Below are 25020 nucleotides of genomic sequence, written 5' to 3'. Positions count from 1 at the left end.
TTACTGGTACTTATGAGACTGCATTTCTCAGTTGAGTTATTTATTGAAGTTGTCGAAGGAGTACCACTCATCAAGAAGGCATTGATGTTTTGCGCACCATAAACTATGCTACGAGAGCGCAGCACAGTAGTTGGGTCTAGTGGTAGGTTGGGTCAGATGTCAATTGGGTCAGATGGTTTTGTGATGTTTATAATATTGGGGCAAATGGTATATTGGGTCAGATGTCTATTGGGCCAAGTGGTTTCGCGGCTTTTCTCGATTTAAAAAAATTGGGTCAAGTGGTAGGTTGGGTCAAATGGGAATTGGGTCAGTTGGTATGCACCCAAGATAACTACTTTGTGCGTGTCAAGTATGACCAACGTGATGTCATTAGTCGGCTTTGGGTTGACAGCTGCCGTGGCTGTAGAGTATGTGAGTTTTTGTCAATTTGATATCAAATCAGCTGGTTTTTGAACTTTTGTGGTGTCTAGCCTGATTACAATCCAGATTTTCCAAAAACCAGAATGCCAGAATTCGAGAATTGAGGTTATCTTACACAACCAAAATAATGCATGGGATGTAGCTAAGTGATAAGTAGGGTTTTAAATTTGTTAAATTTTACTCTCTCTAAATAAGTACGCTTGTGTTTTAAAAATTTTTAATCATGAAGTGTTTGGTTACATTTTTTGTATCATTACTTTTAAATTCTACCATTTACTTTATGTCCAACAAATTTGTTGTGGAATCTTATTAGTTTGCTATTGCGTGAAAAGCAATGTTAAAAATCTAATTATTTAAAGCACTGTTTTGGCTTGATTTTTTCAAGGTTCTCTCTATTAACACTTAAACTATGGATAGTCAACAGAGTAATTTATTTGATGAACTAGATAAAATAAGCTCCGAGTTTAAACTAGAATCCATGGATGAAGAAGGAGTTCGGACACATACTTCATCTGAACAGGTAAAATTTTCCATTGCACTTAACATATTAGAAAAAAACGTTGAATTTGACAAGTCAAAGAAAAAACACATTTTTTAGGGGTTTTCTTCAAAAAGCTTACAAGAAAATAGTTTTTATTCACATTATTATTTAGGCTAGTTGTTCTTTTTTGATACTTTGATTTTGCATCTTTTTTGAACCAGAAATTCATTTACAGTAACAAGATTTTCAGGTAACTTTAGCTACTTACTTCATTTTTCTCCCCTTAGTCATGGCCAGATATCTGGATTGACTGTGTCAGAAAGTGAACCTGACTTGGTCTTTGTCGTAGGGTTGACATGTAAACTATGTCAATAATATACTTATTTACGTTTGTAAACTTATAATAGACATATAAAAATCAAAAACATTTAAGAATAGTAATTTTTTAACTTTATCAAGTTGGTCTTGCCTGTAGGCATCACATTAATTATCACTCGACGTTCAGCTGATGTTTCTAGTGGCCTCAAAGTATTCCTCCACTGAATAGAATGAAGACTCTATTAACCAGTTCTTGATTTTTGTTCTGAAGCTCCTGTCGTCCAAGTTCTTCACACTGTCAGGTAAGGCGTTGTAAATCCTCAGGGCTGGCATTGGAAAACAATCCTTCTTCTTACTCAGCCTGCTGAAAGGAATGTCTTTTTTTGCTTTTCCTCTGGTGTTGTAGGAGTATCTGTTTTCTCTTCTCGTGAGCAAGTGTGGATTATCCCTTGCGTGCAACAGGGAGAGCCAGATATATATTAATTGTATACCGTGATTATTCTCAGCTTGATTAAGATGGGTCGGCAGTGGTCCAAGTAGCCCGCCGAATCCAGGATCCTTAGAGTTTTCTTCTGCTGGCGCAGTACATCTTTACAACCTGGTTCATGTCCCCATAACTGAAGTCCATAGTTGATATGGCTATGAAACATAGCAAAATACACCTACACCAGATGTTTCCTGGAGATTAATGGCTTCAAACGTCTCAGTAGGTACTTTACTCTGGCTAGTTTCAGACAGATGTTATCAATGTGGCTACTCCACCCAAGTTTAGCATCCAGTGTAAAACCCAGTAGCTTAACTTCTGTGAGATCGTCAAGCTGACCCCGAACAAGAGTGCATGTTGTCTCCTGGGTTTTGCTTTCATTAAGCAACAGCGTTGCTGATGCTCAAAAATATCCACTGCCAAACTCTTGGACAAGTCTGGCGCTCTACCCCTTGCAAAAATAGCGGCATCGTCAGCAAACATGAGGATGTTGCCCTTAAATCCGAGGTCATTTATCATCACCAGGAACAGAACAGGACCAATAACTGAACATTGTGGCACTACGTGACGAACCCGTAGTGGACCTCCATCAAGGGTGAGAACCTGCCTCCCATCAGAAAGGTAGGTTCTGAAGGTGGCAAGGACTGGACCGCGCACTCCATAAGTAGCCAGTTTCTTGATGAGAATATCGTGTGAAACACACTCAAAAGCCTTGCTCAAATCCGCCAGAGCAAGAGACACTGAGTCGCGCGCCTCAAAAGAGTTGAGGATCTCAGCAACTAACTGTGATACTGCAGTGACCGTCTACTTTCTTGACTGAATCCATGTTGGGCATTTGTAAAAAGTCTCTTCTTTCAAAGTAGTCAACCAGCTGCTTCTATGAAATGAAATAAAATGAAATAAAATGAAATTTAATGATTTATTTTCACAAAAAACATAGCAAATTACAATTTAAAGCTTTAAAACATAGCTACAATTTAAAACATAGCAAATTATGCACACCTCAAAAATCTTTGCCAGAGCTTTAATAATTGAGATTGGCCTGAAGCTACCCATGTCTGATGGATCTCCCTTCTTGAAGACAGGTACAGTTCTAGCAAGCTTCAGAGCAGAAGGGAAATAACCTGCCTCCAGGCAAAAGTTCAAGACAACGCTGAGGGGGTGATCAATTTCCTCAATAATTGCTTTCAATATGTCACTGACACACCATATATATCCTGGGTACTTTTACCTTTGAAACTCTTTACCATCAGAATGGTAAATCAGAATGGAATTCTGCTGTTACTGGGTCCCACCTATCAAAGACTGTGTTGTGATTTCCTGGATCATGGAAGTCTTCATCTGCTCTACTTTTCCTGGAATCCACTCCACTATTCTTTCGACCTGCTGAATGAGAAAATGATTGAACTCATCTGGGCTGGCAGTGACTTCAGGCCTCACTTTCTGACAATCAGACCCAGTGATGGACTTGACTGAGTTCCAAGCTGCCTTACATTTATTAGTGGCTTGGTTAATTGTACTAATGTTCGCCTCCCGTTTAGTTAGATCTACTTCTTGTCCATATAACTTATTTGTTTTAACCTGAGATATTGCTCATTATATTTATTTTTATCCTCATCAGTGAGGCTAGCCTTGCTTTGATAATTTAGTGACAAGATAATATACTTGAGTAATTGAAGTCTAGGTGTGTACCATGACTTATTTTTCCTTTTGGAAAAGTCCTTATGGGACTGGTAACTTTGTAGCTTCAAATAACTCTTCTGGGTTATCCGTACAGCCAGGAAGTATCATTGTCCAGTTCACATTAGCTGATACCATCTTCAATAGTAGAAACTTATCAGGATCGATTATTCTCACTGATTTTTAAAATGATTGTGCCAGGGCAAGGTATGGGGGGGGGTGTCACTCCTCACGCTCCGCCAAACATCTATCATCACTGCATCGTGATCGGCAATCAAAGGGTCTTGAACAACTACATTATAGCTCCAAGTGTCAAGAGAACTAGCAACAGTATCCAAGCAATTATACTGTTACTTCCCCACTTCGTCTATGTGGGGAAAATATTCACAAATTTGTTTTTAGATATGTTGTCTATGTAAATGTATCTTGTGTCTTGTATTGTGAATTGAATTATTGAATAAATTGAATTTCCTCGAGTGGGCGCATGATTTGTGATGTACAATATGCGATATAGGCTTATGATGGCTATAGGCCTACTCTATACATAATCAATTAATTAGCGATATAAGTTACATTCATATATTATTATTTTACGGTTTTGTTAGCAAAAAATTAAGTTTTCATGTAATTTAAGATTTTATAAAGTGAATGTTTGTACTGTCGTATATTAATTATGTTTCTTAAGAGACTTTTTCAAATAATCAACAAATTCGTTGAATGAGCATTTATTTTTTTACAGATTAAAGTTGAAATTGTTATCAAAAGTTTATTCAACTTTTTTCTAAAGAAGGCTGAAATCGATCCCGAAGCTCCAGTTCTGCACCGAGAACTGCATCTCAGTTATTTAAAGCAATCATTATGCTATCTTCCATCCCATTTTGCAGTAAGTATATATTCTAGCAAATTTTCAGAGCTGAATGCAAATTATAAGTTTCAAGTAAACTAAATTTTTCTATATGATACTACAAACTGTGCCGTAACCTAATGCACCTATAAGGACTAACTACATAATATTATAACCTCATAGCTAATTATATTCTTGACTTTGCATAGTATCCTTAGGCTATTTATATTGCAAGATGGGTAAAAGGAATTTCAAACCAGCTGAAAAGGCGTCAGAGATGAATAATAGTATCTCCACAATCGGAAACTTAGAAAAATTTTTATGTACCGTAATGTTTGTCAGGAACTGGTTCATGATAGCGATAACGCAGTGGCTTGTGACTGTGACGATGCACACTATTATTTATATGGCACCAAGCGCCATGAATAACAATAATAATAATAATAATCATTTATCTCTGACGCCTTTTCAGCTGGAGTGGTTTTTTACCTCTGAGAACGGTTGATAAGCGTAGATCAATCAGGTATCTAGGCTACAGCCTGAAGTGACGGTGTCTAGAGTTAGATATTTAGATAGAAATATTGAAACCCACTGATACTGGGTTTTAATGAGAGAACCCTATCGGAAACACAGTTATACAATGATGACTTAACTCCACTGCTATTCCAAACCCCTTTTAACAATAAGGCCCGAATTACATTTGGACTCCAGGCTCGGCCACCTAGCGGTAGCCTGGCTGGCAACCCGACTGAGACACCAGCTGACCGCCAGAACCTTGTGACCGGCCGCCAAAATCTGGTGTTTAAGCCTGGTTTGTCACCTGGTGTGGTACGTGCCTTATAATGTGAATGTCATCATCATTCTTCCCATTACCCACCCACATGCCAAGTATATTTTTTACTTCATTCAAAGTCACAAACCATTATAGAATATGATCAGGAAAGGAAAGCATCAGAGCCCAAAACTGTCTCCCTCCCGAATTTTTATGAATGAAAGCAAAGAAAAAAAGATATCACAAGAAGATATCCCATGGTTTAGGACGTTTATGTTCCGAATTTCACTGTTAACTCAAGCCGATAGCCCTAGTAGTTGTTTTTCGTGAAGTCATGTGACGCTGGTAGTCTCTCATACTGTGCCGTTCTTAAGCACTGGCTACACCAACGTCTGCTACAGGTAGCGAGCTCGCTCCCGCTGTGGTAGTTTGGGCCACACCAAAAAACGTCCGCTACCGGTAGTTTGGTTTTGTTTTTGTTTTGATTAATGTGGTTCTCTAGTAGCATGCGCTACCGAAGGCGAACTTTTAAAACTCGCTTTCCATGTTATCCAATTGTGCAGGCCAGACCGAGCTCGCTACCTCGGCGGTAGTACCACAAGCAGAAGTTCAAAAGTTCGCCTGGCACGGCCAAGTGAAAATACCGCTGAGGTACTCCCTCTGCGGGAGCGAGCTCGGTGTGGCCTGCTCAATTTAATAACATGGAAAGCGAGTTTTTTAACTTCGCCGCGGGAGCGAGTTTGGTGTGGCCTGCGCTTTACACTTTCACCCGGCCAAAACAGTAATAATAGACAGTAATCGGCTAAGTTAACTAAAAAACGGCTTCACATTAGAACATAAACTACATAACGTTTATACCATGGAATATCTTCTTATGCTATATTTTCTCTTAAGATAAAATTTTTCTAAAAATAGATAATTTTTAGTGAAAAGTACGAATATCACCCCTACTACTACACAGGAAGCATTATCTTATTATTTTACTGTTACAAACAATTATTTATTGTAAACAAATTTCTTCGCAGTACATGGATGCCAGTCGGACCTGGCTCTGCTATTGGATTACGCATTCAATGGAACTATTGGATTTTAAGTTACCAGCTGATGATAAATCACACATCGCTCGGTTTCTAGCCAAGTAAGTAACTGTTGCAATTCTATTCATTAATAAGTGTTTTACCATGGTTCATACACTGTATATGACTTGTTTGCTTGCTTCATGCCGCGTTTACACAATTCTAGTTGATAGTCTATTCTCTAGCACCAGTTCGATTCAACATCACTAGTTTCATTCAACTGTATTAGTTGAGTGGAAGAGGAATAATTAATTCCTATTCGCAAGAACAGGTTTTATGTCAAAGGGAGACGATTAAAACATAATAAATATCATGTTGTGCTTTGTGTGATTTGAACACATTACTTTTTCGGCTCCGGCTACAGTTGATAACGCTTCAAACAGACTGATAACAATCGGAGTCCGCTGAGGCTGAATAAATATTGTATTCTCCACTCAATATTCAATTGCTGTGTTTGATAATACCTAATGTACAGTAGTCTAGTAGCTGTAAGAAGCGATACATATCCAAGTGGGAGTTTAGCCTTGCTGTTCATTCAAACTCGTATGACGACCATACCATATTCTCATTTCATCTCTGTAATTGTGTATTGTTCAGATGCCAGGGCCCAGATGGAGGGTTTGGAGGAGGTCCCGGACAATTTGGGCATTTAGCTCCAACGTATGCGGCCGTCAACACTCTTTGCACATTGGGTACGGAAGAGGCTTACAAAGCTATAGACAGGTCAGTACTAGAAGTATAAGTAGAATACTTCAACCATTTTCATAGTGCAAGTTTAAATCTGACAGTAGCTCGAACCAGGCTCAACATTCAACACGAACCAGAATTAACATTTAACAAGTTTAACATTTCGATAGGGCCGTTTACAAGTTCAAATCTGCCGGTAGCTTGAATCAGGCTAAAATGGTCAAGCCTTACGAAGCATTTTTTGAGTTGGTAGGGCAGGAATCCCTCCGATTGGCTAATTATCAGATGATTGGGTTGGCTATAGGGAATCAGCTGATAATCAGCCAATTGGAGAGCTTCCGTCCCTGCCGACTCCAGTCGCAGTAAGAAAACGCCTGAAAGAACGCTTCGTATGGCTTAAAGCTTCGTGAAAATATTATAATAATGCTGCACATTTCCAATTTCAACAAAAAGCTATACCGATACAACACTGATCAGACAATTGATCTATTAATCTTTTGGTTGGCTAGTCTATTTGCTTGAGCGGCCCTTCATATGAATTTTTTGTCAGGTAAAAGTAAATTCGTATGGATTTGTTGGTGCGGGAAGGTCCTACCTCACCTGAATATATCATTTGAGCCGTTAATGGGCTTTGCGACATACTTCAGTCGGGACCGACAGTTTAACGTACCCATCCGATAACACGGGAATGATCTGTTAAAAACCCCTTGGTAATGAGAGGGTTGAACCCGGGATCTCTATGATACTACGCAAGCACTCTGTCCACTAGACCACGGATCACTCCGTTGTCGCTCTTATTTCCGAACTGATAATATATGCTGTAACGTTATAATCTGAAGCCTATGTTAACTGTACCATGCTCCCCAAATATTGGTGATCATCTGTACCATGCTCCCCAAATATTGGTGATCATTTAGTTGTATATGGTGAGGAGAAGCAAACTCACTTTCTCCCCATTAATGAAATCCCTACGGTAATTATGGAATTTCCATAGTGATAATTTGCGTTTACAGCTGTTACATTTTCATTTGTCCGTTTCATTTCCAGATCTATGTTGCAGTTTTTATTTTCTCTTTTGTTATAATTATAGAAAGAAACTACTAGAGTTCTTGTGGTCAGTGCGTCAACCGAATGGGTCGTTCGGGATGCACGTGGGAGGAGAGATCGATGTGAGAGGTGTCTACTGCGCAGTCTCAGTGGCGCGACTCACCAACATCTACTCGGATGCCTTGTTCGACAACTCGGCCGAGTGGATAATCAGGTACCTCTTCAAATCGTTTTGAATTTTGTTTTGTATAATATGCCGAGTGGATAATCGGGTACCGTCACTTTCACCTCTTCAGATCGTTTTGAATTTTTGTTTTGTATAATAAGCCGAGTAGATAACAGGTATCTCTTCAAATCATCTTCAATGTGGTTTGTATGAACATTCCCAGGTAAACCCAGGGCTTGTTCTTGGAGAAATGATAGTGAGGTGTGAGTGGATCTAGTGTTTTAGGAGAGTTCCGAGCCACCTGGAAGCTATTTTCTAGCTCATAACTGTCTCTAAGCAGAACTGGTTTTAAACATGCACCACTTTGCTGCAACCTTCCAATGGTAGAACCGTTAGCTTGGTGTTCATCTGTGCTATGATTAAGACGGTTCTCTCTTCGAGTACAACAACTCCCATCTTTCTATTCTAATTAACTATTAACTATATCTATTCATCTAGGCACATTTATAACTTCTGTTTAATTATCCTCTACAATAATATTCTTATTTTGTAATAAGCTTCTCTATCGTCAAGTTTTCTCTACAATTTGGTTTGCAAAGAAATCAAAGCTGCCGTTCCATTTCAATTGTAGTGTTTAACATATTGCAAATAACAAGTATTGATTGAACAGGAGGATTGGAGAAATTTTGTTTTATTATTCGCTGATCATTGCACCTAATTAATTTTGTAGCCGTATTCTAAAAAATGTGAAACAGGCTCAACTCAAATATCTTTTTACTGAATGTTGTTGATACCGGTAGTCCAGATAAGGTTGTGCTTCCATTATTTTTATTTCACGCTGTAATTTACTGTTGAAAGTATGTTTTGTTTTCAGGTAGGAATAAAAATAGATCCTGGTCTGGCCAGAGCATTTTTTGAATTGTAGCGCCAATCCCAGACTACAGTTCTGCCCATAGCAGGCTTGTGCGCTAGTGTCGATTCGTCCAGCTGTTTGCCTTGCCATTTTTTCTAGCGCAGTCATCTCGTTCTTGTAGTCGTTCTTGTTCGTTTTGTCTTGTCTTGTTGTGAACACCGAGTTGTATTTTGTAATGTAATTTCCATCGGAAATTTCTAGTAATTGATTGTTTAAGTGTCGTGTGTGTGGATTATAAATATAACATCGTAAATAGTGTTAAATTGAATTAATTTGCATCAGTTTGAATTTATAAAGAATCAGTTTGAGCTTCGTTCGAAATACAGTATACAGAGCCTGCAAGTTGAACACGGAAAACCAGCCTGGAAGCGAAAACCTATCTTTTTCCCAGATTTCTTCCCACCTCGAATCTGACCAAAACACCTAATAAAGGCTTCGAAGGGCAAGTAGACAAAATTGGATTAAATCTGGTGAGTTTTTGCTCTTTTCATTGTTCATTAATGCAGAGTTTGACTGTACCAATAACCTGGCTCAAATTGAAGATTAAATTTTGCTCCTCGTTTCTATTTGATAAATTGAATGGTAAATTACAGTCCTCTGGTAGCTCTAGCCTGAGCTTTGTTCAGAACATTTGATCCTCCGAACCGGCATGAATTTAAATTTGTAATTTGTTGATTAATTCACACACATTAGATTTAAGCAATTTCGTATTTGTCCAATGTTGGCATGTTCAGAATGGTCTGATCTATGCACAACTTTAGTTTGTTGTAGCCTTGTTCTAGAGCAAGGTTTCTTGTCAATTTGTATTTGTCTGAAATTAAATTTATTTCAGTTAAAATTGTAATTTTCCTGAAACTAGGCTCATTGTGCTCTTTTCTCAGGAATTTGTTTGTTGGATTTTGTATTGTACATGTTAGTGAAGGTTAATCACAGCATGATTTTGTTTGTTCAATTCAACAAGTTATCGTTTGTTTGTGAGTTGTTGGAAGAACATTATCTAATCATATAGTTTGTCTTCAGCAGTAACTTGTCTTGTGAATTGATAATCAAAGTTTAACTTTGATAACTTACTAGTCGTGATTTTTCCTTCCATTTAGTTTTGAACTCATTCTTGTTTTGTTTTTTTTTGTCTGTTGTTTTGTATTGTCGGGGCTGAATTGTTTTTGTCTATGAGTTCAAGATGGAGGAAAAATTACAGAAACAAATTATTGTGCATCGCGCTAAACTGGAACAATTGTATGCCCGATTGCAAAGAATTTATGAACTGTCTAAAAATGTCTCTGATCCAAAAGTTGCTGAGCAATTTTTAGTGTTGTATCCTCGCGTGGCTCAGACCATTTCGGATTATGAAAAGACAGAATTAGTGGTTAATGAGTTGGAACTTGAGTTGAATAAAGACTATGTTGTAGCATTCAACGACTCACATCTAGATCTGTTTCAGTATATTGAAGTAGCGGCTAACACTCTCAAACAGAGAGAGGCGACTGATGCTATTGCTCAATCTTCGGCAGCTGCAGCAGCTAGTGCACAGCCGGTCGTGTCCGAGTCGGTACTGCCCAAAATCGACCTTCCGAAATTTGATGGGAACCAGACTCAATGGTCGGTGTTTTATGAATTATTTAAGGCATTGGTACATGACAACAAGAGTTTGAACGATCAGCAGAAGGTCCAATATCTTGTAAGTAGACTTACTGGACAAGCAGCAAATATTTGTCGTCATTTGCCACCATTGGCTAATAATTATCTAATAATTTGGCAGGCATTATTGACCCGCTATAACGATCCACGAGCGCAAGTCGATGCCTATTTCAAACAAATTTTTGAATTTCGTCCAATAAAATCAGAATCAAAGGCAGGTTGTATTGCGATTTTGGATGGGTTTTGCAGTTCCATCAATGCAGTGAAGAGATTGCGACTCACTGATTTGTCAGACTCGATATTCCTCTATCATGGCTTGAGATTGCTGGATCCAAGTTCTCGTAGAAATTTTGAATCGGCCGTACGTGACAAGGCTATGCCAACTTATGCCGATTATGTCAAATTCATTGAAAAGCAAATTAAGACTCTTCCTTCTGATGAGAAACAGACTGAATCGTTTAATATGAAGCACAAAAAAGATAATAAATCAAAGGTGTTTGTGGTTCAATCCAATGATTCATCTAACGATGCATCTAGTAAAAATCCCAATTGTCTGAAGTGCTCAAAACCGGGTCATCGGTTAGTAGATTGTGCTAGTTTCTTGAAAATGACTCCTTGGGATCGTTATTGTTTGATTAAAGGAAAGTTTTGTTGTTTTCGTTGTCTTGATGTGGATCATTTGAGTAAAAATTGTCGTAGTAAAACTCAGTGTGCTCAATGTCGAGAATCTCATCATTCTTTATTGCACTTTTCCAGATCAAGTTCCAATGAAGGTGTTGCGTCCTCGTCGAACTCCAAGGCAGGTGGCACATCACCTATTAGTTGTTGTTCTACATCCAATGATGTAGAAAATTCGACCGTTGTGTTGTCGACCGTCACTGCACATATTCGAGATTGTAATGGTCAGCTTTGTGATGTTCGTTTCTTGATTGACACCGGGAGTCAGTGTCATTTTGTTACAGCCAAATTGTGTCGGCGTTTGAGACTACCATTCCAGCCCATGAAAACCGTTGTTCGTGGATTCGGTGGTGGTACTAGTGAAGTTCGAGGTCGTACTTGTGTGTCGATTCAGTCGAAGTTGGATCCTACCGTCAAGTTTTCGATGGATGCCACAGTGGTAGATAAAATCATCGACAAGTTGCCTTCTTGTGAAATCGACAGATCCAAACTTCATCATCTGAAAATCTCACACTGGCTGACGACAAATTCTACCTTCCTAGTAGAATAGATGGCATCATTGGTGCAGAGTTAGTTCCTCACTTGCTACGTGGGAGTCCTAGTACAGGTGAATCGCACGAATTGATGACTGTTAATAGTGTCTTTGGTCACATTCTGATGGGGAGAGCGCCGATTCTCACTTCAACAAAAAATGTGTCGAATTGTTTTACAGCCATCTGTAGTCCATTCGTTAGTAGTCCATCGTTGGATAGTTTTGTGGAACGTTTTTGGGAGTTGGAATCGTGCCCTGCACCAAGCTGTCAACTGAAACCGGAAGAGTTGGAGTGTGAGGTAAATTTTCGGAAGTCTGTACATCGTGTGAATTCTGGTCGTTTTGTTGTTGCCTTGTCATTTGCGGAGCCGCCCAGCAGCTTGGGAGATTCGTATGCTGTCGCCGAACGCCGACTGCTGAGTTTGGAGAGACGACTAGAGCATGACAGCAATACTCGTATTTCATATCATGAAATATTGATTGATTACCTACGTCAGGGTCACATGTCGTTTGTAGCAGATCAGACAGACCGAGGTGGTTACTACATACCGCATCACGCCATCGTGAAAGCAAGCAGCACTACCACGCCCATCCGAATTGTATTTGATGCTGGTTCCAGAACATCATCGGGTTTGTCATTGAACCAGGTTCTTCATGCTGGTCCCAAATTGCAGACTGACATTTTTGTTTTGTTAGTCAATTTTCGTTTGTTCCCAATCGCACTAACTGCCGACATTAAACAAATGTATCGACAGATATTAGTGGAGGATTCCTGCCGTCGTTATCAGCGTGTATTGTGGAGATTTTCGCCGGAGGATCCGATCGAAATTTATCAGCTCAATTGTGTTGTTTTTGGTGTTTCAAGCTCTCCATATTTGGCACTTCGCACCGTCCACCAGCTTGTAGAGGAGGATGGAAATCGTTTTCCAGCAGCCAAGGCGAGAATACCAAGAGACATGTTCATGGACGACTTAGTCACATCTGTCGCCACAGAGTCAGAGGCCGCGGAGCTGTATCATCAGTCCAAGCAGCTGTTTGAGGGAGGAGGTTTCTCGCTCACAAAGTGGACGTCAAATTCACCATCAATGCTGGAGAAATTCTCGGAGGAAGAGAAATCGTTTTCGTACAAGGATTTCGAAGCAGACAACTCCTTGGCTATCTTGGGATTGAATTGGCAACCTAGTACTGATCTGTTTCAGTTTTCCGTCAAGTGTGGTGAGGTCGTCGCTACTAAGCGTTCTATTCTGTCAGTGATGGCTCGTATCTATGATCCACTTGGTCTCTTGTCACCGTTTACGTTATTTCTAAAATGTCTTGTCCAGAAACTGTGGAAATTAGGAGTGGATTGGGACGAGAAGCCGCCTGAGTCTATATGCACTCTTTGGGAGAATTGTCAAAAAGAGTTGCCTCTATTATTAAAATTTGCTGTTCCACGTCACGTTGGTTTGTTTCAGGATTCTCACATCAGTTTGATTGGTTTTTGTGACGCATCATTGTCGGGTTATGGTGCAGTTATCTATGTGAAGTCGCAGAAGGAGAGCGAGGAGTCAAGAGTTGTATTATTGTGTTCCAAGTCCAAGGTAGCACCATCTAAAGTTGTTTCAATACCTCGTTTGGAGTTGTGTGCGGCACTCTTGTTGGCAGAACTCATGAATTCAGTAGTCACTATTATTAGTGAACGTTGTCATGTGTCTCGTATTGTCGCACTCTCTGATTCGACAGTCACCTTGTGTTGGATTAATGCTCCATCCGCGAAATGGCAAACTTTTGTTGGTAATCGCGTCGCAAAAATACAGGATTCTTGTATACAGGAGTGGATGCATGTTGCCGGAATTGAAAATCCCGCTGACTGTTTGTCTAGAGGTTTATCACCAGTTGAGCTTGTGAACTTTCCGTTGTGGCTCTCAGGTCCATCATGGATAGCAGAGGACGAATGCGATTGGCCCGTCCGAACTCAATGGAAGAGATAGTGGATCCACCGGAGGCGAAAAAACCGTCAGTGTTGACAGTCACAAAATCTCCTGATTGTAACAGCAATGCAGTATATTCATTGATTGGTCGTTGTTCGGATTATGGTCGTCTTTTGAGAATTGTAATTCTTGTTCTCAAATTCTTACGAATCTTACCCCAATCAGAGGAATCAGATTTCGATGTTGCTGAGAGGTATCTATGTAAAGTGGTGCAGAAGATACATTTTTCATCTGAATTTGTGCAATTGGAGAAGGGAGAAGATTGTTCTATGCGCCTTCGTCGCCTGTCTCCATTCATTGATAAAGGCGTGATTCGCGTCGGCGGTCGTTTGTCTCATGCTGGACTGGAATTTGAGACTTGTCATCAGATGATCCTACCAAAATCCGACGCTTTCGTATCGATGTTGATTGATTATCATCACAAGAAGAACTGTCATGCTGGACCTTCGTTATTGTTGTCCTTGATCAGACAGAAATTCTGGATACTGTCTGCTCGCTCTATTATTCGTATTTGTGTGTTTAAGTGTAATCGTTGTTTCCGTGTTCGACCTAGTAATAATGCAATCATTCCAAAAATGGGTGACCTGCCTGCTTGTCGAGTGTCACAATGCAAACCATTTGAAAATTGTGGTGTGGATTACGCTGGTCCTTTGCGTATTACTATGACGAGACGTCGTAATCCTTGTATTTTGAAAGCCTACATTTGTCTGTTTGTGTGTATGGCAACAAAGGCGGTACATATTGAGTTGGTATCGGATCTATCAACGCCCATGTTTTTAGCCGCGTTTCGTCGTTTTTTGTCCCGTCGTGGACCCTGTCGTGTGATGTATTCCGATTGTGGTACTAATTTTGTAGGTGCCAAGGAACAGTTGCGAAAGATATCTCAACTTTTGAATTCGTCCGAGTTTCAAACCACATTGACTAGTCAACTCGCCGAACACAAAATTGAATGGAAATTCATTCCCCCTGGTTCACCGCATTTTGGAGGTCTGTGGGAGGCAAATGTCAAATCTGTAAAGTTGCATCTGTTCCGAGTAATTGGCAATCAACTTCTCACCTATGAGGAACTGAACACGGTGTTGGTGCAGATTGAAGGTGTCCTGAATTCTCGCCCACTGTGTGTACTGAGTGAGGATCCGTGTGAACCGCTGGCTTTGACCCCAGCGCACTTTTTGACACTCACACCGTTGAAATCATTTCCCATGCGGGACGTGGACAGTGTCCCTGTGAATCGTCTCACCAGGTATGAATTGATTGGTCAACTCATTCAATCGTTCTGGAACCGATGGAGAAGAGAGTACCTGCACGAACTCCAAAGTCGTAAAAAATGGCTGAAATCACCCACTTCTATCAGTGTGGGAACGGTTGTGGTAGTGGACCAACCAAACACACCTCCATTGCAGTGGCCACTGGGTGTCATCGAACAGGTGTTTCCCGGGAAGTGACGGCGAGGTTCGAGTGGCGAGTGTTCGCCTAAAAACTGGTATTTATAAAAGACCAGTTACAAAACTGTATCCACTCCCAACTCAATAGTTGTTTTTGCTTGTTGCATTTTTTTTCTTTTGTGTTGTTTTTTCGTGTTGGTGTTTTGTTTTGTCATGTCTGGATTTTTTCCTTTCTGTGGTTTGTTTTTTTTTCAGTTTTGTAACTTGGCTGAAAAATAGTTTTTCAGAGGCGGGGGTATGGTCTGGCCAGAGCATTTTTTGAATTGTAGCGCCAATCCCAGACTACAGTTCTGCCCATAGCAGGCTTGTGCGCTAGTGTCGATTCGTCCAGCTGTTTGCCTTGCCATTTTTTCTAGCGCAGTCATCTCGTTCTTGTAGTCGTTCTTGTTCGTTTTGTCTTGTCTTGTTGTGAACACCGAGTTGTATTTTGTAATGTAATTTCCATCGGAAATTTCTAGTAATTGATTGTTTAAGTGTCGTGTGTGTGGATTATAAATATAACATCGTAAATAGTGTTAAATTGAATTAATTTGCATCAGTTTGAATTTATAAAGAATCAGTTTGAGCTTCGTTCGAAATACAGTATACAGAGCCTGCAAGTTGAACACGGAAAACCAGCCTGGAAGCGAAAACCTATCTTTTTCCCAGATTTCTTCCCACCTCGAATCTGACCAAAACACCTAATAAAGGCTTCGAAGGGCGAGTAGACAAAATTGGATTAAATCTGGTGAGTTTTTGCTCTTTTTATTGTTCATTAATGCAGAGTTTGACTGTACCAATAACCTGGCTCAAATTGAAGATTAAATTTTGCTCCTCGTTTCTATTTGATAAATTGAATAGTAAATTACAGTCCTCTGGTAGCTCTAGCCTGAGCTTTGTTCAGAACAGATCCTTTTGACAAATCACTTGATATTTACCATGTTTGCTGTTCGTTCTACAAAGTTGATTTTTTAATTTTTGTTTTTAATAATTAATAATCTTGCTTTTAATTTGCAGTTGTCAGACGTATGAAGGTGGTTTTTCTGGATCTCCTGGCCACGAGGCGCATGGCGGTTATGCGTTTTGTGCATTAGCAGCACTCTGCTTGCTCTATAAAGAGCATCTCTGTGATATTAAATCTCTTCTTGTAAGTTCATTTTTTTCAAATTTAATCCTTATAATTTGAATTTAACAGGAGAAGAGTCTGATTCTATTCAAATCCATTCATTGTCAGGTAAAGAGTGTTCAGTAGATAAAGTATGGACAATTTGAAGAAAATGAGCGAAAACCTACTTTTCATCATTTTCTTACTTACAAGTGTGCTATGGAAATTAAGAAAAACTGATACTGGAAGTAACAACTTTTAATTGTAATTGAAATCATTCAAGAGTAGATGCTTGTCGAATGGTACTGAAAAAAGCTGAATTCTCACACAACAGTGACTGTGAACAGTAAAAAAATATTATTCTCACGAGTTCTAATTGAACTATTTGCATTGAGCCCGGCCGAGCGAGTATGAATAATCCAATTAAAACTTATGTAAATCATACTTTCACTGCTTACTGTCACTGTTCTGTGCGAATCCAGCAAATAGGATAAAGGTCAAATATCAATCAATATTTCAAGGGGACTCCTTTATGAGTAAATAATATGTAGTACATTTTTATGGATTCCATTCTATTTTCAATGTGAAAACATAAAAATATGTAGTCAAATATTACAAATTCTATTTGAAGAAAAACACAAACATGTTTCAAAACCTATGGTGCCATCTTCAGTGTTCAACGTTTATTTCAACGCTTGAAAAATTATGTTTCAATGAAATAATACAGTTTTCTAATACTTGTCATATTTCTAAAGATGGAAATTGGTGAGAAATTGCATTTGTTCAAATGCTAATGATTAAATTTATTCATATACAAATACATTTATTAATTATATATTAAATAATAATTATTAAACGAGAATCCAAAGTTAAATTTTGTAAACCACCCTGAAGATTCCTGCTACTGCAAATTTGACAACAGAGTTAACAATATGTCAATATTTGCAGTAGTAAATATTAGTCCTCGGAGTGGTTTACAGCATTTAACTTTTGGATTTTCTTTTATCATCCAACGTAAGAAATTGAACCATATATTTATTTTTTATTTAATTTATTTATTTTTTATTTGTTTGGTTTTAGAATTACCGTACCGGTATGCATAGGGTTTCATCAAGAGGTGAGGTATCTTGTTTGTGGGGAAATTTGAGCTATATGTACTAAACTGTATGTGAGTTGAGTTATAGGTGAAGATGCAATTTGTGACTGGAGCATTTGTTGCAGAGGTGGACTGTCAACAGACAGATGCGACTGGAGGGGGGCTTCCAGGGCAGAACCAATAAGCTAGTGGATGGGTGTTACTCGTTCTGGCAAGCCGGAGCAATGCCCCTCATTCAAGGCATTCTTGCCAAAAATGGTAACAACAGTTCTTGTGTCTCAGCTCATTCAATGATAGATTTTGATTTATATTGCTTCATTCATATCCATAACATTACATATTTCAGCTTACGTTTTAAAGTTGAACATAATTAAAAGCTAGAGCTTAATAAGCAAAAACTTATTAACTTATGACCTTATGAAGTTTTCAGAGATCTGCTAGTAGGTGATGAAAAGTAAATGAAGAAAAATTATGGTCCAACACTGTCATGTTTCCACATGATACTGTGAAGTTGAAAGTTTATTCTTTCAGATAAATACAATTCTCTGGTGATTTATTTGCTATTATAATTCCAAATCTTCCATCTGATAGTTCTATAGTGAGGTCCACGTTATTATGACAGTGGAGAAAGATAGATGAACAGCGTTGTTGATTGTCTGCCTTGCCACTGCCTTTTATGAAAGATAGGTGATGCCGGTATATCTGATGAAATATTAAAATTCCATTTTTGTTAAAAATGATTAATTATATTTAATTTGTCAAGAAAATATCATTGTTAAATAATATATTCTCATAATTGATATAAAATATATTTCTAAAACGATCTGACAACGTTGCGAGCTAGAGAAGGACAGCGCTATCTGCTTTGTCGAATGATGGACAAAGATACCAATGTTGATCGAATACTATATAATATTACGTGGACCTCACTATTATAGCTTAAATTCATTCTTGATTATCGAAAAATAATTGTTTCAGCTTCAATTTTTCCAAAAGTTTACTTCATATATCAATAATGTATTTTCCTTTCAAGGGACTGACGAACCTTCTGTGATGAATGAAGTAGATAATTGGTTGTTCAATTCTAGAGCTCTACAAGAATATATTCTGATTTACTGTCAAACTCCCAACGGGGGTCTCATCGATAAACCTGGAAAGTAAGTAAAAATAACTGTAGCATTGATATATCTTGCTAATTATTATTCTCTACTGTTAATAATTGCTAATCACTGTTACTTCTATAGACCGGATTTGTATAATTATTTTCCCCCTCTTTACCTGTGATGATGTTGAACTAGGCTACATTATAAAATAGCAAAGTTGTAAAAATACTATTATTATCTTTTTTTCTTCAGGGCTACTCTTGTATGTAAATAGAAATAGAAATTCAAGTGCCCTTTCTAAAATTATTTAGTCACAACAAGTTTAGGCTATATATAAATAAAGGCATTATTTTCCAATCACTTGATAATGGCATCATATAGCCGAAACTTGTCGTGACTAAAAAATAATTTTAGAAAAAGTACTTAGATTTAAAAGTACTTAATATTAGTACTTAGTATTTATGCTATTAAAAGGTTAAAATTTTCTTCCCTCTTATGAATTTCAGGTCAGAAAACATTTATTCAACTTCCAACAAGCAAAAATAATGTTTATCGTTATCCAAATAAACTACAGTGTAGTAAATTCAACTTCTCTTTTCCAATAAACTTCAAATATAGAAGAGAATTAAAAACCCTACACCTGTATGATGATTATATTACTTTTATTTATTTATTTATTTATTTATTTATTTATTTATTCAAGGTGATACACATACTATAATTAGGAAAGAAAAAACAGGCAATTGCCCAAAACTTCTTCAGTTCCTGGATTTTCACATATTAAAAATAGTCCAAACAATTAGGTTAAGTTCAAATTTTGTTAATCTTTAATGCTGGAGTGGTTAGGAATTCCAGTTGTTTATTGAAAAAAATATTAGTAGTATACGGTATTGCATCTTCATTCAATTTTTTCAAATGCTATAACTGAAATATTCTTAAATAAATTAATTGAAAACTTGATGATCAAAATGACGGACGCAATTTTCTGGATTCTATTCGTGATCGATAATGTTCTTACAAAATTGTTGATACCGTATTATTCATTATTTATTTCATTTATCGACAATCACAAATAATTATATCATGCAATAATATGCGTAAGAGAAGACAACACGAAAAGCCATAACTGTCTTTCTCCTAAATTTTGAAGAATAGAAGTTTCGAAAAAAGAATGAGGTTATGTTCTTCACTTTTCACTTTCAAGTCCAATTTTCGCTCCAAAACTAACGATTAATTTAGAAATTTTAAATTTTGATGTTTAAAAACTAATTAAAAAAGTAATATTTTTAATTTAATAATTTTAAATTCTACCAGACAGTCTTACATTTTCACCTTAATTGTTGACAAATAGAGGTCTCACTTACTCATAAGTAGTTTCGTTTTACAAATGTGTAAAAGTATTATAATGAAGCGTCGATTTGTTACAGGTCAAGAGATTTGTATCATACCTGCTACACTCTGAGTGGTCTTTCGATAGCTCAGCACCAGCCTTCAAACACTCCCACTATTGTTGGGACGCCCAGAAATTTATTGGTGAGTCAAGGTTCTACCTCTATCTAATTTAGCCGGACACTTACGTCTCAAAGCATAAAAAGGTATATTCTGTTGAACTGTTTTCACGTTGGTCTGAACACCATTCATCTGTAATTTTATTATTTAAATGCACAGTATTGTGCAATATAAAACATTGTATTTATAAACTATTCTGTAATAAATAGTGTGATGGTGATGATATTGAAATAAATTAATTAATTATGGGTTTGTGTTTTCATAGAGATAAACTTAGTATGGGTTCATTCGAAAAGTGTAGGATTAGGACTTCAACAATGAGACTTTAGTGATCTTGTAGCTGAATGTAAATTTTTATCGTGAGAAATTGCGTCGGGGAAGACTCCAATTTTATGCAGGGTTGAGGTATTCTCACGGAACTGTATTTCCGTTAGCGATGGAAAATACACAAGTATTTGGGAATATTTCAAACTTGCTTTATTCTCCTTTCCCACGGAATTATGCTCGTCTCCACGTGGACCGTTGTCTCGTTGGTGGAAGGGGAACATAATTTGCGTGGAATAGTTCAGTTCCAATCAAGCCGCGGCCGAATTCACATTTAAATCCAGAGGTAGCCTCGGGCCTCGAGGGCTCAAAATTAACGTGTGTGTTGAATTTGTTTGCTGTTTACTTTTGTTAATATGTATTATTTTTCGCCGTGAGTTAAGTTGAAGTAGTTTATTAATTATTTGAAGTGAATATGTCAATGCTTGTTTAAATTAGTGAGTTATCCGGGAGTAATCAGTGTAGTGAAAATTTCTAAATAGTAATAAATTTATAAATTGTTCGATTGTTTGTGCCATTATATTTTCTAGCTCATGCTAAAAACCCTTGAATGACCGAGTCCCTAGTATCATAAATTTGTAATTGAGAAATGAGTAAAGTCCACGCTACCTTCGTGAATCCAAATAAGCAGTTAGCAAAATCTTACATGCAGTCATCTTGAATTTTTAGAATGTGCAATGAACCGATATAGATTATTTTTGTTATTGTCCAAATTTAAATTAGTTTAATTCATTTAATAAAATTTTACAAGTTTAATAGAATGCTAAAGTTTGTTGTTTAATAAAGTCCCATGACTCGCTCTTTAGAATTTAGAGATCTCTTAATTCTACCCCCATTCTGGGTTGGTTACAATAGTATTGACTAGTTTTTCCAGTATTGCTAATCAACACGTTTCAATTTTTCAATTCTTAGGCCAGGTTGCTCAAAAGCCGGTTAAATTTTAACCGTGATTAACTTTACGAGAGAAGGATTTTTTATAAGACGGCTTCTCTGATTAGTTCGTGTGGTATTAATCAGGGTTAAAATTTAACCGGCTTTTGTGCAACCGGCACTTAGTCACACTCTTGGTATGAGTTTTTCTAGAAGACCATTCACCGATTTTGAAGACGGTTCTGGAACTAAACTTATTAATTTATTAATTATCTTTGTTTTCATGGTAAAAGTGCAAAGCACTTCACTCACGGTTGTTACTGCTTCTAACTGATTTATTAATAAGTCATTTCCTAAGAAGTCATATACTTCACTCAAATACTGAAATGGGAGAAAACAACCTTTACGACTCTGACTTATTATGTCTAGTGTGTCGAAAGAAATTGTTATCTGTCTAAATAGCATCGACACTTGAATAATATTGTTGTTCAACATATAACACTACATAAAATACAAAAAATTGACAATCTGACAAGTAAAATAAGACAATCTTTCTACTAAGTACTATATTGATTTCTCTCATTTTCTTTATTCTATCACGGTTTAAACCCCATGCTACAGTTCATGATTTGAAGAAATTTAATTTCATAATGGCATATTATCAAGTGATAATATTCCTCCCTGCACACGGACAAATCATCCACGCAAGGAGTATGTTCATTATAACATTGTTATACTAATATTTTTTAAAATATGCTTTTTGATAAATACAATAAATTTGAATTTGATGATTGTCTATTGTTATACCTGTACTCTCATATAAATGAGTAGGCTATCTCTTAATATGTTATGCTTATTTCTTGTAGGCTATACTTTAAAATTCTTAAGAGTATTGTTTTATAAAATTGACAAATAATAGATATTCTATGTTTTTTTTTGTTTGTAGAAAACTGTGCACCCGACATTCAACATTGAATCAGAGAAATTGCAGAGTGCATCATTGTACTTCAGTCAACTTCCATCCGACTTCCTCTGACCAACGTCTCGTTAGCCACATTTCGCAATCCTGATTCGTCGTCTGCTTCATTAACAAATTAAATCTATTTTTCCAAGAATTATCCATTCAAACCTTCTTCTATACATGAATTAGGGACTAGAAATTTTTATATTCAACTTGATGAGGACCTTGAAAATGTTACAAGTGCTGTGCTATTACGGGCCTAATGATTGATTACAGTTATGTATTAGCTGATTGATTTCAGGGAATAAGTTAAGATTTCATAATATATAATTTTTCTTCCTCAAACCATTTATACCTTTTTTGTCATCTCTCTTGTTAACTTGTCACCTGAATATTAATTATATTAAACTTATTTACTATTCACTTATTCATTGTAATTAAGCTTGATTCACATCTACCGACCCAAGGCAGATAACTAAAGTAAGCCGCGCTGGAAATTATTATGCAATGCAACTTCATAAATTATATAAATCTGGGAGCAGTTCATCGCGCTGACACCTACAACAATGTCATGCCAATGAATTACATTTAACCATAATACACTGAGGCTCGGCTGCACAAAAACCTGTTTAATTTCAAACCTGTTAAATTTTGGTTTCACGAGAACTAATCAGAAAAGCCTTCTTTCCAAAAAAGCCTTCTCTGATTGGCTCTCGTGACATTAAATCATGTTTAAAATTTCATAGGTTTTATGCGACCTGGCTTAATATTATATCAATTGAGTGTCGTTAGATGTGAGTGTGACTGCACTAAAAGTTCAAACTCAAAGCATTTCATGCTTTAAATTGAAAGAATAACATTTTCTATCGATTAATAAATACTGGTACGTTACTGCCTCAGTCTAAATTATTTTTAGACGTGTATTAATTTAGCTTGACTAGTCTGTTATATGGTTGTATTAGAAATATAAGGTTGAATGAGTTATCCCCTCTCATTCATCCATTGAAAACTGTATTTCTCCAATGTTTTTCAAATTGTCTGAGTGATAGAGTTATGTATTTTTTTCTATTAAAATTATGATCACTTATATATTTATACTCTATGACTTATGTTTCAAGCCCAACAACTCCCTCTGTACAAAAGCTTACTCGTTCATACTAATACTCACTTATTTCATACCGAAAATTTTTCATTTTTATTAATTCATTATTGTGATTTATTATCTGCCTTTTTAACAAAATCGCAAACGTTGCTCTCATTTCACTTCAACTACCTATTTCATTATTTTTAAATTGGTGTTTTGGAATGAAATCTATTTAGTGAAGCACTTGAAACTGCCATTAGTCCAGTCAAGGAAATGTTATAAAGGGAAAAGTTTGGAAGACAATTTTTGACCCCGCAGTTCTGTTTAAGGTAGTAAGGAGGTAAACATATCAAAAGTCCCCACCCCAACCCATTGTGCTAAGGGGGTGGGGGTGGTTCAAAGGTACCATTTTTTGATTTCTCGCATATAACACGAAAACTATGTATCTTACGGACATAACTGTTATATACAAAATTTAAGCTTACATAATTTCCTACAATATTCATCTCAAAACATTTTCTATATCTCTTCTAGTTTTCGAGATATCCGCTCTTGAAGGTGTGACATTTTTGAAAAAAATCCACGTTTGCCTCCAATTTTTAACTACTTTTGCTCTTATAACTTTTCAAAAATCGATGCGAAAAATCCATGTTAATTATGAGCTCATAAAGCATTAAATTTTCTTCAATTTGATATATAATTTCACACTTTCAGGCATTTCCCTACAACTGTTGCTGCAGCTCTAGTGTTTGCAGCTTTTGAGTATGAAAACTCCAGTTTTGCAACAATAGACCAATTATTGACAAAGGAATTTGGAGGGAATATTTTGAACACAGTTTTTGACTTTGCAGCTTTGTTGGTACTATTATTTAGGAGGAGATCATATCAAAAGTCCCCATTCCTAACTCATGAGCTAAGGGGATGAGGGTGGTTTGAAAGTTGAATTTTTCAGCATTTTGCTTCCACGCTCATATCTTGAGAACAATACCTTGAAGCGACTTAACTAACTATTCAAAAATGAAGCATGATAAATTCTCTACACTTTTTGTTCAGTGGAACTTTGTGATATTTCCAACAGTTCCCGAGATATTCGCTCTTGAACGTGTGCAATTGTTAAAATAACAGATTTAATCCAATTTTTCGCACTTTAAGAGCTTATAACTCTCCAACAATGCATCGTAAAAATTCATGCTTATCGTGGGTTTGTAGAGCATTTAATTCTCTTTGAAATGATGTATTAATCCACTTTTCCAAGTTTTTGTTTCATTGTTATAGCAACTTTAATTTAGGAGGAGATATTTTCAATGCTGCAATAATTTATTGATCATTTGACAATTAAATTTGAAGCGGGTGTCTGAGACACAATTTTTGACTTTGCAGCTTAATTTGGACTAGTTGATAGGTAAACATAGCAAATTCACGCATCTTTATCTCCACTGTTGAAGGTGTGGAACCGCTGAGTTTACACTAGTTGCAACATTGAAAATTTCACCCCCTAAATTAAAGTTGCTATAAAAATGAAACAAAAACTTGGAATAGTGGAATAATATTTCAATGTTTATATGTTGCGCATTTACGGAGAAACGCGGTAATAGATTTTTATAAAATTTGACAGGTATGTTCCTTTTTACATTGCGCGTCGACTTATATACAAGGTTTTTGGAAATTTTGCATTTCAAGAATAATATAATAGGAAAAAGGAGCCTCCTTCATACGCCAATATTGGAGTAAAAATCAGACTATAGAATTATTCAACTGTCATAAATCAGCTGTCTAGTGGACTTATAATACTACCCGTTCAAAAACATCGAACATCTTGAAAATGTATCTTTCCATCA

General features: G+C 36.9%; 1 protein-coding gene across 1 annotated transcript; it reads left to right on the top strand.

The window, feature by feature from the left end:
- The first annotated feature begins 489 nt into the window (after nucleotides 1-489).
- On the top strand, nucleotides 490-23195 carry LOC120351005 (protein farnesyltransferase subunit beta-like). Its single transcript, XM_039426737.1, has 10 exons — nucleotides 490-940; nucleotides 4123-4266; nucleotides 6025-6137; nucleotides 6673-6798; nucleotides 7853-8023; nucleotides 16148-16277; nucleotides 17457-17589; nucleotides 18365-18488; nucleotides 19862-19967; nucleotides 22084-23195. Exons 1-10 carry the CDS (start codon nucleotides 830-832, stop codon nucleotides 22171-22173), a joined length of 1248 nt encoding a protein of 415 aa, XP_039282671.1. The 5' UTR covers nucleotides 490-829; the 3' UTR covers nucleotides 22174-23195.
- The last annotated feature ends 1825 nt before the right edge of the window (nucleotides 23196-25020 follow it).

Source organism: Nilaparvata lugens, chromosome 4 (assembly GCF_014356525.2).
Source record: "Nilaparvata lugens isolate BPH chromosome 4, ASM1435652v1, whole genome shotgun sequence".
Taxonomy (NCBI): domain Eukaryota; kingdom Metazoa; phylum Arthropoda; class Insecta; order Hemiptera; family Delphacidae; genus Nilaparvata; species Nilaparvata lugens.
This window is presented reverse-complemented; position numbering and strand designations above follow the sequence as displayed.